Source organism: Symphalangus syndactylus, chromosome 1 (assembly GCF_028878055.3).
Source record: "Symphalangus syndactylus isolate Jambi chromosome 1, NHGRI_mSymSyn1-v2.1_pri, whole genome shotgun sequence".
NCBI lineage: Eukaryota > Metazoa > Chordata > Mammalia > Primates > Hylobatidae > Symphalangus > Symphalangus syndactylus.
Window position 1 is genome coordinate 29,876,506 of NC_072423.2, and position 18,756 is coordinate 29,895,261.

Sequence of the window (18,756 nt, forward strand, 5' to 3'; positions counted from 1 at the left end):
AAGCATCAAGACCAGCCAGGAAAACACGACCTCACCAAATGAATGAAATACGGCAACAGGGACCAATCCGGAAGAAACAAATATGTGACTGTTCAGACAGATAATTCAAAATAGGGTTTGAATTCTCTGTTTTGAGAAAACTCAAAGAAATTCAAGATAACACAGAGAAAGAATTCAGAGTTCTATCAGATAAATTTAAGAGACTGAAACAATAAAAAAGAATCTGGCAAAAATTCTGAAGCTGAAAATGCAATTGGCATACTGAAGAATGTATCAGTCTTTTAATAGCAGAATTGATCAAGCAGAGAAAAGAAATAGTGAGCTTGAAGATGGCCTATTTGAAAATACACAGTCAAAGGAAACAAAAGAAAAAAGAGTAAAAAGTCATGAAGCATGCCTACAGGATCTAGAAAATAGCCTCAAAAGGGCAAATCTATGAGTTACTTAGTCATAAAGAGGAGGCAGAGAAGTAGACAGGGGTAGAAAGTTTATACAAAGGAATAATAACAAAGAATCCCCAAATCTAGAGAAATATATAAATATCCAAGTACATACAGAACACCAAGCAAATTTAACCCAAAGATGACTACCTCACGGTATTTGATAATCAAACTCCCAGAGGTCAAACATAAAGAAAGAATCCTAAAAGCCAAAAGAGAAAAGACACAACATACACTGGGCCAGGCACAGTGGCTCATGCCTAAAATCCCAGCACTCTGGGAGGCCCGAGGTGGGTGAATCACTTGAGGCCAGGAGTTTGAGACCAGCCTGGGCAAAATGGCAAAACCCCATCTCTACTAAAAATACAAAAATTAGCCAAGTGTGGTGGCACGCCATCTGTAGTCCCAGCTACTTGGGAGGCTGAGGCACAGGAATCCCTGGAACCCAGGAGGCAGAGGTTGCAGGAAGTTGAGATCACACCACTGCACTTCAGCCTGGGCAACAGAGAAAGACTCTGTCTCAAAACAAACAAACAAACAATTGAGCTCCAACACGTCTGGAACCAGACTTTTCAGGGGAAATCTTACAGGCCAGGGGAGAGTGGCATGACATATTTAAAGTACCAAAGGAAAGAATAGTAAATCCAGCAAAAATATCCCTCAAGCCTGAAAGAGAAATAAAGACTTTCTAGACAAACAAAAGCTGAGGGATTGCATCAATCCTAGACCTATCCTACAAGAAATGCTACAGGGAGTACTTCAATCAGAAAGAAAAGGATGTTAGTGAGCATCTGAAGGTACAAACTCACCAGTAACAGTAAGTACACAGAAAAACACAGAATATTGCAACACTGTAATTATGTTGTGTAAACTACTCTTAAGTAGAAAGAGCAAATGAAACAATCAAAAATAACTACAACGTTTCAAGACACAGCCAATACAATAAGATATAAGTAGTAACAATAAAAAGTTAAAAAGCTGCCAGGCCCCTGGCTCATGCCTGTAATTCCAGCACTTAGCCGGACATAGCGACCTGGGCCTGTAGTCTCAGATACTCGGGAGGCTGAGGTGGCAGGACTGCCTGAGCCCAGGAAGACAGACTGCAGTAAGCCAAGGTCATGCCACTGCACTCCAGCTTGGGTGACACAGTGGGACTCTGTCTTCTAAAAAAAAAAAGTTAAAAAAGCAAGGGGAGGAAGTTAAGGTGTAGAGTCTTTATTAGTTGTCCTTGTTTGTTTGTTTTTGTTTATGCAAATAGTGTTAAGTTATATTCAGCTTAAAATAATGGGTTATAACATAGTATCTGCAAGCCTCATGGTAATCTCAAACCAAAAAACATACAATGGTTACACAAAAAATAAAAAGCAAGAAAATAAATTGTATCACCAGAGTAAATCACCATCACTGAAAGGAAGACCTGAAGGAAATAAAGATCACAAAACAACAAGAAAACAAAAAACAAAATAGCAGAAATAAGTCCTTACTTAGCAGTAATAACAAGGACTTATCAATAGTAACACTCAATGTAAATGGACTAACCTCTCCGATCAAAAGACAGAGTGCCTGAATGGATGAAAAAGCAAGACCCAGTGATCTCTTGCCTACAAGAAACACACTTCACCTATAAAAACACACATGGACTGAAAATAAAGGGATGAAAAAAGATATTCCATGCCAATGGAAACCAAAAAAAGCAGGAATAGGTACACTTATATCAGACAAAATAGGACTTCAAGACAAAAACTATAAGAAGAGACAAAGAAGGTCACTATATAATGATAAAGAAGTCAATTCAGCAAGAGGGTATAACAATTTTAAATATATATGCACCCAGCACCAGAGCACCCAGATACATAAAGCAAATATTATTAGAGCTAACAAGAGAGATAGGCCCCAATACAATAATAGCCAGGTGTAGTGGTATGCACCTGTAGACCCAGCTACTCAAGAGGCTGAGGCAGGAGGATCACTTGAACCTGGGAGATCAAGGCTGCAGTAAGCTATCATTGCACCCTAGCCTGGGCAACAGAGTGAGACCTTATCTCAACAAAAAATAAAAATAACAAAAATAAAAGTGAAAGACTAGATGCTTTCCCTCTGCTAAGATTAGGAACGAAACAAGGATGTCCACTCTTGCCACTTCTGTTCAACGTTGTTATGGAGGTGCCATCCAGGAATATTAGGCAAAAAAAAAAAAATGAAATAAAAGGCATCCCTATTAGAAAGCAAAAAAGTAGAACTATCTCTATTCGAGAGTGACATTATCTAGTATGCAGAAAATCCTAAAGGATCCACTAAAAAACTATTAGAAGTAGTAAGTCCAATAAGGTTGTAAGATACAAGATGAATAAACAAACTCAAATGTATTTCTATACACCAGCAATGAAAAATCTGAAAATAAAATAAATGGAAAAATTATATATCTAATAGATTCAAAAAATAAAATTCTTTGAAATAAATTTAACAAGAGTAATACAAACTTTATATTCTGAAAACCACAAAATATCGCTGAAAAAAACTAAACATCTAAATAAATGGAAATGAATTCGATGTTCGTGGGTCAGAAAACTTGACGTTGTTAAAATAGCAATACTATCCAAATTGATCTACTAAGTCAACATATTCCCTATTAAAGCCCAACTGACTTCCTTGTAGAAATTGACAAGCTGATTCTAAAATTCATATGGAAATTCCAGGGACCCCACCAAAACAATCTTGAAAAAGAAGAGCAATACTGGAGGACTCACATATCTGGATTTCAAAACTTAATATAAAACAATGGTAATTAAGACAGTGGGTATATAAAACAATAGTAATTAGGACAGTGAGTACAGACATCTAGAGGACATGGATAAGAACACATACACAACCATAAAATAGAATTGAGAGTCCAGATAGAAACCCATGACATTTATGGTCAACTGATTTTTCTTAAGAGTTCAATAGCATTCAATGGAGAACAAGTAGTCCTTCTGACCAATATTGCTAGGATAATTTGATAGCCACATGCAAAAGAATGAAGTCAAACCCTTCTCTCACACCACAGAAAAATTAACTAATATGGATCGAAGACCTAAATGTAAGAGGTAAAACCAGTATATAAAATTCTTAGGAAAAAAAAACACAGGGATAAATCTTCGTGACCTTAGATTTAGCAATGGTTTCTTAGATATGACAACAAAAACATAAGCAAACAAAGGAAAAAGAGATAAACTGAACTTTATCAAACTTGAAATATTTTGTGCTTCAAAGGACACAATCGAGAAAGTGAAAAAACAACCGATAAAATGGGAGAAAATAAATGTAAATCTTATATCTGTTAAGGGATCTGTACCTAGAATATATGAAGAATTTTTACAATTCAATAATAAAAAGAAAAATAACCCAATTTTAAAATGGGCAAAGGAAAAAATTTTAAGTTAAAAACTGTTTTAATGGGCAAAGATTCTGAATAGACAGTTTGCCAGAGAAGATATACAAATGGCCAATGAGAACATGAAAAGAAGCTCAACATCATTAGCCATCAGGAAAATTCAAACCAAAATTACAATGAGATACCACTTCACACACAAAATTAGGGCTAGAATCAAAAAGGTAACAGTTATTGATTGACAAGGATATGGAAAACCTGGAACCCTCATGCACTGCTGATGGGAATGCAAAATGATGCAGTTACTTTCGAAAACAGTCTGGCAGTTCCTTAAATAACAGATTAAACATAGAGTTACCTACCATATGACCCCACAGTTCCACGCAGGGGGTGTATACCTAAGTGCACTGAAAACATGTGTCCACACAAAAACTCATACACAAATGTGTAATACTCATAGCAGCATTACTCTTAAGGGCCAAAAATATATGGCCATAAAAAGAAATGAAGTACTGATACATGCTACAGTGTGGGTGAACCTTAAAAACATTATGCTACCTGATAAAAGTCAGTCATAAAAAAACATATTATAGTTATATGATTCCATTTATATTAAATGTCCAGAATAATCACAACGTTAGTGACAGAAAGTAGATTAGTGGTGGTCTAGGGAGAATGAGTATTAGAAGTGACTTTTTTTTTTTTTTTTTGGAGACAGGGTCTCACTCCCATTGCCCAGGCTGGAGTGCAGTGGTATGAGTAGCCTTGACCTCCTGGGCTCAGGTGATTTTTCCACCTCAGCCTCTGGAGTAGCTGGGACTACAGGCATGCACAACCACGCTCGGGTAGTTTTTTGTATTTTCAGTAGAAATGGGGTTTCACCATGTTGCCCAGGCTGGTCTCAAACTCCTAGACTCAAGCAATCTACCCACCTCAGCCTCCCAAAATGCTGGAATTACAGGCGTGAGCCACCATGCCTGGCCCAGGAGGGACATTTAAAGGGTTTGTTTTGGAAGTGATGAAAATGTTCTAAAATTGACCTTGGTAATGGCTGCACAACTTTATGAACATACTAAGAAACATCAAAATGTGCATTTGAAGCAGATTAATTGTGTAGTATGTGAATTATATCTCAATAAGGCTATTATCCAAAAAAAGTAATTTAAAAAATCACCTTTCTTGACCCCACATTCCATACCAGCTACCACTCCATTTTCTCTTTTCCCCCTGACAAAAAATTCCTGGAAAGAGTTGTCAGAGAAAGGAGTTACAAATATGGAAAGGAGAAAAGTAGGATAAACGCTGTGGTGTTATGTTGGAATTAGACGTATCAGTGTGAACGTGTGTGTGTGTGTGTGTGTGTGTGTGTGTCCCCAACTCCTATTTCCCTAGCTCTGTCCACTGAGAGCCCTGGAAGCAGAGCACACTGAGCATTCCATAGTAGTAAGGAATGACAATAAAGGCACAGTCATTTCAAAAATCAATACTACAAAATCTACACTTTGTAAAAAGTTTTGCCCTCTTCAAAGCATTTACCATAGAAGGTTTAAGTGTTTTAAATTTTCTAAAACCTCTTTGGAAAACCTTCTTCAGTATGGGTCGTCATTTGAAAAATCTTAAATGTAACAAAACATTAAGTCACTTAGGGTAGATATTACAATTGAAAATGGCCAAAAGCCCTCAGAAGTCAACTCTGATGAACAGTGTAAATAACGAATCTGTATACTACTAGTTTTAGTCAAAACACATTTTTCAGAAAATCTATTGTGGGCCCAAAAACATCATTCAGGGACTATATTATCTTCTAATAAGTAGATTTTTATATCTAAAATGTACAATAGGCATTTCAAATACTCACTTCCAGTTCTACTGAAAGATCCCAGAGACATATTTGTCCATCGTGGCATCCTGTTATGATTGTGGCCCCATCATCTGTTAAAAGTACCGCTGAGATGCAATGTGTGGGCGCTTTTCGACCCCAAAGAACAATGGGTAGAACAAGGCTGTTTCCTGCCATTGTGTTTTCAAACCTGAAAATGTTATAAAAATTGTCAGATATTACAATATTTCTCTCGAAAACATGTTATATATTTTTGTTATAAAACCAACAATTTGAAAATAATCATATATTCCTGGGAGTAAATTACAGCTACTTAAATATTTATCATTTTCAAAAAAAACCCGACTAGTTTATTATAACTACTCTAGATTCAGGTGCTTACAAAATAATACACAATCAACACCTGTGAAAAGAAACAACAAAATAATAATAAACAGGTCTTCACCCCAGGCATTCATGGTTTTTAAAATTTACTAATGAAAGGCCAATGACTTCAGTACCTCATATTTATCTAGGATTTCACAGTTGATAAAGCACTTTTATGTGTAGTATTTCATTTTGATTCTCAAACAGCCTTTTGATGTTGGCCGACTAGAAACTGAGGCATAAACATGACCTGCCCTAGGACACAGAACTAGCAAGTCATAAAACTCAAATAAAAATCTTGACCTTCAGATCCCAAGTTGTATGCCTCCGTTAAAAAAGACAGGTCAAACTGTTCTCAGAAAGTCTGGTACATACAGACTGTACTGTACCACTACCACTAGACAATAATTATGAAGAATTTTCTAAGTCCCAGAAATTCTTCTGAACATTGTATGTGTGTGTATAACTATAAGTACATATATAAACTCAATTAATCCTTACAACAAATCAGGAGGTAAACACTATTATCATAGGTCATAGACAAAGTGTCATAGACAAAGACACTGAGGCACAGAGTGACAAGTGATGGAGTCCAGATCAGAACCCAGGCGGCCTGACTTCAGAATCTGTGGTCTTTCTCACTCTGCTAGGCTACTGATTACAAATGAGGTCTCCAAACCAGTAATAAATACCAACGCCCAAGAAAAACTCAGTCCTGTTTCACACTGTGCTAAACATTTTCAAAACTTTATTCAGGGCCGGGCGCAGTGGCTCACACCTGTAATCCCAGCACTTTGGGAGGCCAAGGTGGGTGGATCACCTGAGTCAGGAGTTCAAGACCAGCCTGGCCAACAAGGTGAAACTCCATCTCTACTAAAAATACAAAAATTAGCCAGGCATGGTGGCGGGTGCCTGTAATCCCAGCTACTTGAGAGGCTTGAACCTGGGAGGCAGAGGTTGCAGTGAGCCAAGATCGCACCATTGCACTCCAGTCTGAGCAACAGGAAACTTTGTCTCAAAAAAAAAAAAAAAACAAAAAACACTTTGCTCAGTGAGAAACCCATTCGACCACATTTACTCCAAACCTGTTATGCCTGAAGGTCATGAAAGTCTTTTGTTGTAAACTCTGAATATTGAGGGAAGAAAAGAATGTCTTTGTAAACTCATTTCTCCATTAAAGAAAAAAATGTAGTTTCTGGTGAAGGGATTTAAATTTGAGATAGTAATCAATTAACCAGAGCATACTGGAGTGCACCTCTTGCAGGACAGCACATATGAGAAAGTATTCCTTAATATAACAAAATTAAAATCTACTTGGCAAAACAATATTTAGGAGTTAAAAACTGTGGTTAAAGACCTAGATAACAGGAGTTCAGAGAAGTTAAAAAAAGACTGAATAGTCAAAGAAAGCTGCATAGAAGAGAGTACTCTCAGATCTCATTAGACACTAGGAGTCACCTATAGCCTGACAGATGGCCAATCAAAAGGTATAATCATTAAAGATAAAATGAGGCAATGGCCAGGTGCGGTGGCTCACATCTGTAATCCCAGCACTTTGGGAGGCCAAGGTCGGCAGAACACTTAAGGTCAAGAGTTCAAGACCAGCCTGGCCAACATGGTGAAACCCCGTCCATGCTAAAAATACAAACATTACCCGGGCGAGATGGTGGGTGCCTGTAGTCCCAGCTACTTAGGAGGCTAAGGCAGGAGAATCGCTTGAACCCAGGAGGCAGAGGTTGCAGTGAGCCGAGAACGTGCCACTGCACTCCAGCCTGGTGACAGAGCGAGAGTTCGTCTCAAAAATAAAATAAAATAAAATAATAAATTATATCACCAAAGATTTCTCTCAAGTAAATAAGTACTAAACACTGAATCCAACATGATGACACCTGGAAATAACACTGTTTCTCTAGCTAGTTGGCGACTCGTACTCAGTACATACTGCCTGGCTTAAAGAGAATGCAAACAGATTCAGGAGTATGGAGTATAGGGTACTAAATGCCCCAAAACATTTTTTTCTAATACCTTAAAAACCTAATAAAAATGAAACTTTAGAAAAGCCACCAGAAGCACTAATGAAATAATGTGAAATAGAGGATAATATGGCTTGTGATGATAGAATAGTATATGACAATCAAATACTTCTAGGAAGGACTACCAGCGAATTGGCAACCACATAAACCTAGTTCTAAGCAACTGATCAAAACAAAAAAAAAGGGCAAATTAGCCAGGACCTAACCATTTAGTCAGGTAGATCACAGGAATCTAAGTTTGAATTTCTTTAAAATGAATAACGGAGGAGCCAAGACACACTAAACTGCCAACACAAGGAAGTTTTTTAAGGGGAAAAAAGGGCAATGTAAATCCAGAGCATGTAGTTTTTCAGCCAACAGCATTCAACCAGTCTATGTATTAGTTAATAATCCGTGCTTAACGTTCCCAATATTATCACCTATTGTAGCAAAAAAGCTCAATATGTTCCAAAAGCTTTATATTAAGTGGAAGTAAGCAAGTCACAGGACAGGATTTATTGGGATAAAAAAAATTCTATTTTTATGGAAAATGCCAAAAGCAAAAGTGATTGAACAAATGACTAGAATAATCTGTTATGGTATTAACTTTAATAGAAACTCTCAAATAAAATTACCTTACTAATTCTCCAAAATATTATATATATAATATATTCAGATTTTGCAACTAATACATTGAGGGCATATGCTATCTTTCAAATTTCAACATGATCTTACAAATTGATATGTTCTTAGACTAGATGCTTCTAAAAACAAAATAATATTAGGAACATTGAGTTTTCATTTATGTTTGTATCAAAATCTGGCTTAAAATTACATTTAGAGACTGCTTATTCAATTAAAATGTTTAAAAGATAAAGCTCTAGAGTCAACAAATAGTAGTTTTAGATTATATTTCTCATTTTGTCACTAGTTATGCAGTCTTTGATGATATCTCATTTCTGAGGCTTAGCTTTCTCAAGTTATGAAAATTAATATTGAATCATTTTTAAGTCAACAAATCAAATCATAAGGAAACAGGTGCCTTAGAGATAAAATTTCAGTCATCTCTTTTGATTAATTTCAGGTATTGCTTTATTTCCCCTAATTTCACCTATTTCTCAGCTCTGTATAGAAATAATTTAAAATATTGTACTCCAGTCAACAAGAGCAACAAAAATAATAACTGAAAGAACAGTGGGCCTACAATCAGAAGACCTGTATTCAAATCCTGGCCCTTCTATGTGATCTTGACAAAGTTATCTCTCTAGGTCTCAGTTTCCCCATCTGAAAAAGATGGATAATAATATTCTCCTCCTCTCAGAAAGATGTCATAAAGATCAAGAGACCATATATGTAATGCAACTAGTACAATACCTAGCACATGGCAGATGCTCAGTAAATATTATTTAAAAAACACACACACACACAGATTTTGCTACTTCTTCACATTCTGCTTACACATCTCCAGGTTTCTTCCAGCACTTAATATTCAATAAGATTGGACTTTCCAACAGGTTAATACCTTTCATTGACTTTCTGCCAAAGTATAAAAGTATTACTGTATATGCCTGTCAAACACAATTCAAACTGTGCAATTGGGCAATGCAAATATAACAACTTAGCTCTGTATTACTTTCTTAGAAATAATACTACCAACTTCCATCCCAAAACTAAAATGGCTTTCAAATAAAATTTCAAACTTCTAATAATTAGTATATATTTTAGAGCAGCATTTCTCAGGTTTCCAGTTCATGGCAATACCATGGTAGGTATAGGTATTACAACAATAAATAAAATAGACACAATTCAGCTATCCAGTGGGGCTTACATACATGTAAACAATTACCACAGAGCATGAGAGAAGTCTCAAGACATATGGAAACACAAAAGATGGATTCCCTAACCTAGACTTCAATGGGTCCAGGAAGGATTCCTAGAAGAAATGATGACTAGAATGAGTAAGAATTAACCAGAATAGGCTCAGGTAATCACATGTTCTAAGGGCCAGAGGTAAAATCTCAATTCTTTCTAAACAGTAAATAGTAGGGCTGATATTTAAAGTAAAAAGGCAGAATGGTGAAAAAACAACCAATAGCCAACATGCATCAGATCACAAGGGGCTTCTTGGTAAGACATTTTCAAGAGTTTGGACTTTAATTTGACAGCAAAGGGAAGCAGGTAAAGTGTTTTAAATCTGACGTTGCTTTTCAGAAAGATCACTCTAGCTGTGATATAATAGAGAGGGATAAAACTGAGGACCCTGAAGACCAATAAGGCTACTGAAGTTCTGCAGGAGAGAAATGGTGGTGCCTAAATTTATCACAATCTCTCATTACTTATTTCTGGGGCGTCTCTGTTAATGGCTGTCTCCGCCACTACTCTTTCAAGCTCCCTGGTTACAAGAGGCATACTGTGTACTCACTACCAAATGATGCTTAGCACAGCATCTAACACATAGGACATCTTTAATAAATATATGGTGAAGGGTGTTCATGGTGAGAATAGTACTAATAATAATGCTGATATGACAGCTACTTTAAAGATATAATAGATAAGACTTGATTTTCAACACACCAAGGTGATCAGGATGCAACATGGATTCTGATGCAAGTTTCACACAAAGGTACTTCGAGGATAAAAGAAAAGAAAAAGCAGTTTTAAATACTGAAAGCTTTCTAAGTAAAGGATGGGCATTATTATTACAATACTGATGCCTAGAGAAGTATCGATAATTTAGATTCCAACACGGAAGATAAATTATTCTATGCTTAACCATAATTCATTAACTCTAGGTTTGAGGATGAGAGAAAATACAAGGTTCCACACTGATCTTCAGTTGGGCCACATTGTAAAGATACTTAATGGTCCAATAAGCAGATATCTACACAGAGAAGCAACATGCTCAAACTTTTTGAGACAGTATGAAGGTTGGATTAACACAGAGAAACAACTAAAGACAGAGAAACCAAATATGATGGTACTGCAATAAGCCTGGGTGCTAAGTGATAAGAAGCTTAGCTAAAGTTAGAGTACTGAAAGAAAAATAGGAGACATTACAGAGGAAGAACCATAAGTCATGGGGGTTGGCGAAATATGTAAGGCCACAGGCAAGAAGACTATTGCTTTCCAAACTGGGTAGTAAGGAAACAGGTGGGAGGGAAGCATAGTGAGGCAGAGGAAGGAAAGAGAGTGCAATGACGCTAAAGAGGAATCTGGTCTCTGAAAAATTGTAACTCAGAAAGTATTTTCATAAAATGATACCAGAGACCTCAACAAAAACTGTTCTACCTGAATGGTAAAAAGGCAATGAGCTTTTGCCAAACCAAGCCATTTCAAAAGTTTATGAAATAACACTCTGTCTCCTGCTATTTTGCTTTTATTTTTTATATTTAAGCATTTAAAAAAGAAAGGCTTTTATAATTGACAAAAAAAAGATAGCCTGGTTTCCCAATCTAGAACGGAGAGTATAGCTGGTTACCATCCGGGGAATTTTTTATTTGGGTGGATATTTAGGTCTGTTAGCCACTCTCTCAAGATCACACAGCAAATTGATCTCAGAGCTCAAAGGCAAACACAGATCTCCTGGGTCTTAATGCAACACTTTTCACTATCCTATATTGTCTTCATTTACCACAAAATTCCATTTATCAGAAAGCTTCATTATCCAGGCATTCCGGTTAATCAAGGTTTTGCCAAAACATAGTACTCATTAAAAAGATAAATGGAACTGCAGTGTTTACAGATAAAATCATATGATGTCTGTGATCAGTGGCTCCCGGGAGAGGAAAGAGAATATGGGCTAAGACGTGTTAGAAGGAATGAAGATGAGGCCGGGCGCGGTGGCTAAGGCCTGTAATCCCAGCACTTTGGGAGGCCAAGGTGGGTGGATCACCTGAGGTTGGGAGTTCGAGACCAGCCTGACCCACATGAAGAAACCCTGTCTCTACTAAAAATAAAAAATTAGCTGGGCATGGTGGCGCATACCTGTAATCCCAGCTACTAGAAAGGCTAAGGCAGGAGAATCGCTTGACCCGGGAGGCAGAGGTTGCAGTGAGCCAAGATTGTGCCATTGCACTCAGCCTGGGCAACAAGAGTGAAACTGTGCCTCAAAAAAAAAAAAAAAGAAGGAATGAAGATGAAATAGTATCCTAAGTATGATGGATGCTATGTGCCCAAATCTTCCTTCAGGAAAGAAGGACCCAACTGGTGAGAGAGCTCCCAGTAGACAAGCCCAGGTTGTCAGCACCACTAAGGATTGCCTCAGCCCAAGAGAGATGGCTTGTCCAAGCTCTTGTATCCTTCCCATGGGACAGCCCACATCCAGTGACGGATCAATATGGAAATATAAAGGCCAGACCCCCTCACAATTCAGGATATCTGTGAAGGGTCATCCCATCTTCAGAACGTCCCCCAGGGTCAACTGAGACTCCTCTGAGACTCATCACGACTCAACTTTAACCCCGGGCCAAAGCTATTTCCTTTCCCTGGGTGTTGATCCCAAGAGCACTCCCTAACAAGCCTGAGTCTCCATCTCAGAGTCTGCTTGCCAGGGAACTCAAACTGTGAAAGTAAGTATTGAAGCTCTTTTTAGTGCAAGAGTGTGCATTATACTGTTCTTTCTACTTTTATATATTTGAAAATGTCTATAATTTTTAAAGGGTACCTGGAAAGAACTTCAATGTCCACAAATCAGGGATTAAATAAATTGTGATAAAGCTTTATAATGGAACACTGCAGTATGAGATATAAAACAAACACCAAAATATACAGTGGGTACACACACACTTTGAGTAATTCTGAAATGATAACGAACAAAAAAAATCAGTAATAATGACTGCCTTTTAAGAGGAAGACTAGAAACAGGAGACTGGGCTGAGTAGAATTCCTAATTCTCAAGATAAATTCCTGGGTTTTTTGTTTGTGTGTTTGTTTTTGCCCCATCATTGTGTTTTCCATTATAATACAGTTAAATAAAGTGGCCTAGATACACCTACACCACATTCTTCTTCTTCTTCTTTTTTTTTTTTTTTTAGATGGAGTTTTACTCTTGTCACCCAGGCTGGAGTGCAGTGGTGCAATCTCGGGTCATTGCAACCTCCACCTCCCAGATTCAAGGGATTCTCCTGCCCCAGCCTCCTGAGTAGCTGGGATTACAGGCGCCCGCTACTAGTCCCAACCAATTTTTGTATTTTTAGCAGAGACAGAGTTTTGCCATGTTGGCCAGGCTGATCTCAAACTCCTGACCTCAGGTGACCCACCCACCTCAGCCTCCCAAAGTGCTGGGATTACAGCCATGAGCCACCGTGCCCAGCCACACCAAGTTCTTTTGTTTCAAAGTTGTACATATGAACACAACATGGGGTTTTGAAAATACATTTAACTTTAACAAGTATTTATCTTTAGCCTATAATCTTTTCAAATGCTAGCTCCCTTCCACTGTGAGTGCCCTGTCCTAAGCCGCATGATTTACTACTCCTGCTACTCCTATTTTCGCTACACCTTCCAAATGCTTGATGCATAACACTCATTCATTTGCACAGCCTATGTTTCTCAAGGATAAAATCTGTAAATCTAGCACATTTGTTATCCAAGCATTATCAAGTAAGCTGCATATCTGCACCTAAAACGCTGACTTTTACTAGTGGCCAATATGTATTTATTGAATGAATAAACAGAGAATAACAATAACTAGCATTTATTAAGCCCTCACTATGTGCCAAGGGCTGTATTAAGGGTTTCATGTACAACTCAAATTTAATTCTTTTGAGGAAAAATGTCTCTTAAAAAAAAAAAAAAAACTTCTCCTGAACTCTGCAAAAATCTTCCTCCTTTAATTCTGCTCTCACCGTCTACCATTTCAATCTATTTTATAAGTTAACCTTTGCCCTTCAAACATGTCTACATTTCATTTTTATCCAAATACCTTCACTGGCCTCTACTTGGAACCCTAATAATCTCTCTCCCTATCATTACAATTAGCATTTTGAAATATGTGGTCTTTAACTTGGTGCTTCCATTTCCTTAGTATAAAGGCCTCATGTACTCTAGTCTGAGCCCTCAAAAAGACTTAATTTAAGGACACTCAAGATCTCCCACTACATGAAGGGGTTAACAATCCTTCTAAAATGACACTCCAGGGCAGAGCTCTCCAATATTGCAGAGACAAGCAACACCTTATAAGAGAAGTGAGGAAAGAGGATGTTCTGACATTAATCGATTGTTGATACCTATTCTTCCTAAGTCCAATTATCTTATATATACTTTATAGCTGCTAGAGTGACGTTGCTGATTTTTTGCAATGCACTCTCTTTTTTTCTGGTACAGCAGACTGTCCCCATTATCTTCTTCCTATTTTCTCATCGTTCCTCTACCTAGACATGTGAAGGCCCAAAAAGCCCTAAGAAAAATTCCAAAGACTTAATTAACCCTGTTACCTCATGTTGGTTTTTTTTTTAATTTGATATGCCTTTAAAAATTTTTAAATGAAATTACCTTTCTCCTCGTGATTCCTCCCAAATTTTTATTATGAAAAATCTCAAATATACAAAAGTTCAAAGAAGAATATAACAATCACTCAAAAAATAGTATCGTGTCATATTTCCCTTGGCAGTGTGGTATATCTACATATATGCTGTGCATATATATATGTATATATGCTGTACATATATGTGGTGTGTATATGCTGTGCATATATGTGTGTTTTTAAAGTCTCTGCATCTATATGTGTACGTATTTTGTGTGTGTAGAACCACTTCAAAGTAACTTATACATACCATGATGATTCACCCCTAAATGCTTTTAAAGACAGAACTTAAAAATAAGGGCATTCTCCTTCATAAACACAATACTATTATCACACTCACTATTATCAACACCATAATCATTCTCTAATAGCATCTACAAACTAGTCCATATTCAAATTACTTCAATAATCTACAAAATGCTTCTCATAATGTTTTCTCTCAAACCTGTAAACAAAATACTCAAGTTTTATGCACTGCATTTGTTGTTATGAACTGAATGATATGTCCTCCCAAAATGCATATGTGGAAGCCCTAACCCCCAGTGTATTTGTGTATTTGGAGGTCAGGCCTGTGAGAAGGTGATAAAGGTTAAATGTGGTCATCACAGCAAGACACTACTGTGATAGGGCTGGTGTCCTTGTAAGAAGGGTAAGAGACAGAAAAGCTCTCTCCCTCTCCACCACTGTGAGGACGCGGTGAGAGCGCAGCCATCTGCAAGCCAGGAAGAGAGCCCTCACAGAAAATAAACCTTCCGACCTTGATCTGGGGCACTTCTAGCCTCCAGAACTGTGGGAAAATAAAATTCTGTTGTTTAAGCCACTCAGTTTGTGGTATTTTGTATGGCAGCCTGAACAGGCTAAAAAAGCTGTTATGTCTCTTTAGTTCTAGAATAATCCCACCTTATTTTTTTTAATACTAATTTTAAGAAGCCAAACCAATTGTTTGTAGAATGTTCCATATCTGAAGATTTTTCTGATTGTTTTTTATGATATCATTTAACTTGTTCCTTGTTCCTCCATCACCTGTTTTTACTACACCTGTTCCTCCATCACTTGTTTTTACTACAAACGAAATTGGATCTAATGTTTGCCTCAAGTGAACACTGTTGGCAAGAATACTCGATAGATGTTGATGTACACTTCACACTGCATCACCTCAGGAGGCATATAACATCATATTGTCCTATGAGCAACTATACTACCTTTGACCATTTGATTCAGATGGTGACTACCAGATTACTTTCACTGCTACTGTTTTTGTTTTTCCTTTTGAAACTATCAATGACCTATGGGGCGATATTCTGATAAGACCATCCTGTTCCACACTATCCCATGTAATATTGGTAGCACACATGATTTCTAAAAGCTATAAACAGTTAAGATTATATACAAACTAGTATCAGATCAATGTTAATTCCTCCACACTGTTTGTCTAGCTCTCAGATGCAAAAGTAAGATGCATTTCTATCCCAGCAGGATAGTCAATATGTTCTCAGTCTGTGTACTTCTCGTGTCCCAGGCAGGCCCCCTGTGACTTGCAGACAAAAACAAATTTTCTCTCATGAGAATGGGCACACATGAACTGGCATAGGCCTTAGCTACCCACCTTCCAATGGGGAACATGAGAAGCAAGTACTAAACCCTAAACAGCTAAATGTATTTGCCACAGCTGCAGTGAAAGAAGAAGGAGAAGTTTGTAAAAGTTTATTCAAACTCTCAGAGAACATTCCTATGTCATTTGTCAAAAGAGTGTACCTAAGTCAAGATCACAGTATGATGTGATGAGGACGTGATGATTAAGATGATGTATTTTGTGTGTGTGTATGTGCTTGTGCATTTACCACCAATCGACTGAAGACTTGGAAAACAAATCTGAAGCAGATAATGAAGACTCTGTTTATTATACTACAATGGAACAGCTAGGTCATAAAAACACACTAAAGAAACTACTCAGCTGCTTCCTTATAACAAAGTGTTTCCAGAATTTAAGGGCTGTAAGGGACACAACCTTCAGAACACTTAAGCAGCTGACAAGATTATACTTTCTTATTTGGGTGGTTAAGAAATATACTGTACTCTCAATGAGCCTGACACTTTAGGACTGCTTGGTTAAAGGGAGTTCCAGTGTTCAGTTTCAAAGGAACATGTGGAATGAGCAGATGGCAACAGGAGACTACACTTATTTCTTATTGCTAAACAGCCCTGAGTGTATGAGAGACAGATTTTGAAGAACTGCAGAACTATCTGGTCAAAAATAAATCACATTTTAAAAGTGATTCATAGATGTTGAGGCATATAAATCATGTTTTAAATTTGTAGGCCGGGCGCGGTGGCTCACGCTTGTAATCCCAGCACTTTGGGAGGCCGAGGCGGGCAGATCACGAGGTCAGGAGATCGAGACCACGGTGAAACCCCGTCTCTATTAAAAATACAAAAAAATTAGCCGGGCGTGGTGGCGGGCGTCTGTAGTCCCAGCTACTCGGAGAGGCTGAGGCAGGAGAATGGCGTGAACCCGGGTGGCGGAGCTTGCAGTGAGCCAAGATTGCGTCACAGCACTCCAGCCTGGGTGACAGAGCGAGACTCCGTCTCAAAAAAATAAATAAATAAATTTGTGCAGGTGCTATTAGAATGAATGAACTCTACTGCTTATGCTCTATCCATCACCAACCTACATCAATTTCAAGAGTTACTGATTAAGCTAAAAGCCCATTATGCCCACCAAGACCTTACTTTTTAAAGGAAATTCCATTTGGTTGACCAACTTCAACTTTCTCCTGCCATCCACCTCTAATCTCATTTGCATCTCCAGTCATTCCAATTTCTTCCCTTAGGTTGCCATCAAAAGTCTAAACTGCGCACTGAACTTTCTCATTGTATATAAATTGAATTAAACAGAAAAAGAAGAAACAAACATGCTTCCACAAATTGGAAGCTGAATTGTCACATTAGTCTTGGAATCACTAAAATAAGACGGGCAACTGTGAAGGTATGAAAGTCACACTGACTAGAGAGGAACCCAGCTCTCTATTTCCGTTTTAAACTCTGAGGAAATATGTGATGTCTCAAATTAAACTTCTCATTTGTAACATTACCCTCCTCCTGCTCTGCCTGTCACAAAAACTGCCCTTGACAAGGTCACCAATGACCTCCTACTGTTAAGCCCATTATCAAGTTCTATCCCTTATCTTACTTGACCTACCAGCAACATTTGACAGTTCATATTCCATCCTTGAAATAAATACTTCTTTACCTGGCCTCAAAGTCTTCATCTTTTCCTGACTTTCCTTCTTCTTCTCTAGCTTTAGTCTCCTTTCTTTCTTTTCTTTCTTTCTTTTTTTTTTTTTTAACCTTTACATATTGGCATTCCCAGAACTTAGTCCTTAGACTTCTCTTCTCTGGCAACACTCCCTCCCTCAATGATCTCATCAAGCCTCATTGCTTTAAATATCATCTATAGGTTGAGTATCCTTTATCTGAAACACTTGGGATCAGAAGTGTTTTAGATTTTGGATTTTTTTCAGATTTGGGGATATTTGTATTATACTTACAGGTTGAGCACCTCTAACCTGAAAAATCCAAAATGCAAAATGCTCCAATGAGCATTTCTTTGGAGTGTCAGGTTTATGCTCAAGCGTTTTGGATTTTGGAGCATTTTGGATTGCAGATTAGGGATGCTCAACCTGTATACACTGACAGTTCCCCAATTTATTGTGTGGGATGCTTTTCTGAAATCCAAATCCATATGTCCAGCTTCCTACTCAACATCTCCTTTTGAATAGCTAATAAGTTTCTCAAACTTGGCATGTCCAAAAGTGAGCCCCTGATCATTCCTCAATCATGCCCCTCCCACAGTCTACCCATCTCAGTTATTGGCAACTCCAGTTTTACAGTTACACAGACCAAAATCCTAGAATCATCTTTAGTTACTCTATTACTCTCTCACACATACACATTCCACATCCCAATCCATCAGTAAACTCCACTGGCTATACCTTCAAATCATATCCAGAATCCTGCAACATCTCAACACTTTCACTACAACCACCCTATTCTCAATCAGCATGTTCCATCAGGGATAACACAACAGCCCTCTAACTGGTCTCCCTGTTTCCATCTTTGCTCCCCTGCAGTCTCAACACAGCATATAGAGTAATACTATTTAAAAAAAAAAAATCATGCTGTGATCACATCTCAAAATCTTCCAA

The 18,756-nt window shown here is 37.7% G+C and overlaps 1 protein-coding gene across 5 annotated transcripts in view; it reads right to left on the minus strand.

The window, feature by feature from the left end:
• The window catches only part of WDR7 (WD repeat domain 7), a 371,052-nt gene that overhangs the window by 343,527 nt on the left and 8,769 nt on the right, over window positions 1-18,756 (minus strand). For all 5 annotated transcript variants that reach the window (XM_055298166.2, XM_055298151.2, XM_063641394.1 and 2 more), the window contains one exon: window positions 5,669-5,840. In XM_055298166.2, coding sequence (XP_055154141.1) covers window positions 5,669-5,827 — 159 coding nt within the window. In that variant the 5' untranslated portion in view covers window positions 5,828-5,840. The remainder of the gene's footprint in view (window positions 1-5,668; window positions 5,841-18,756) is intronic.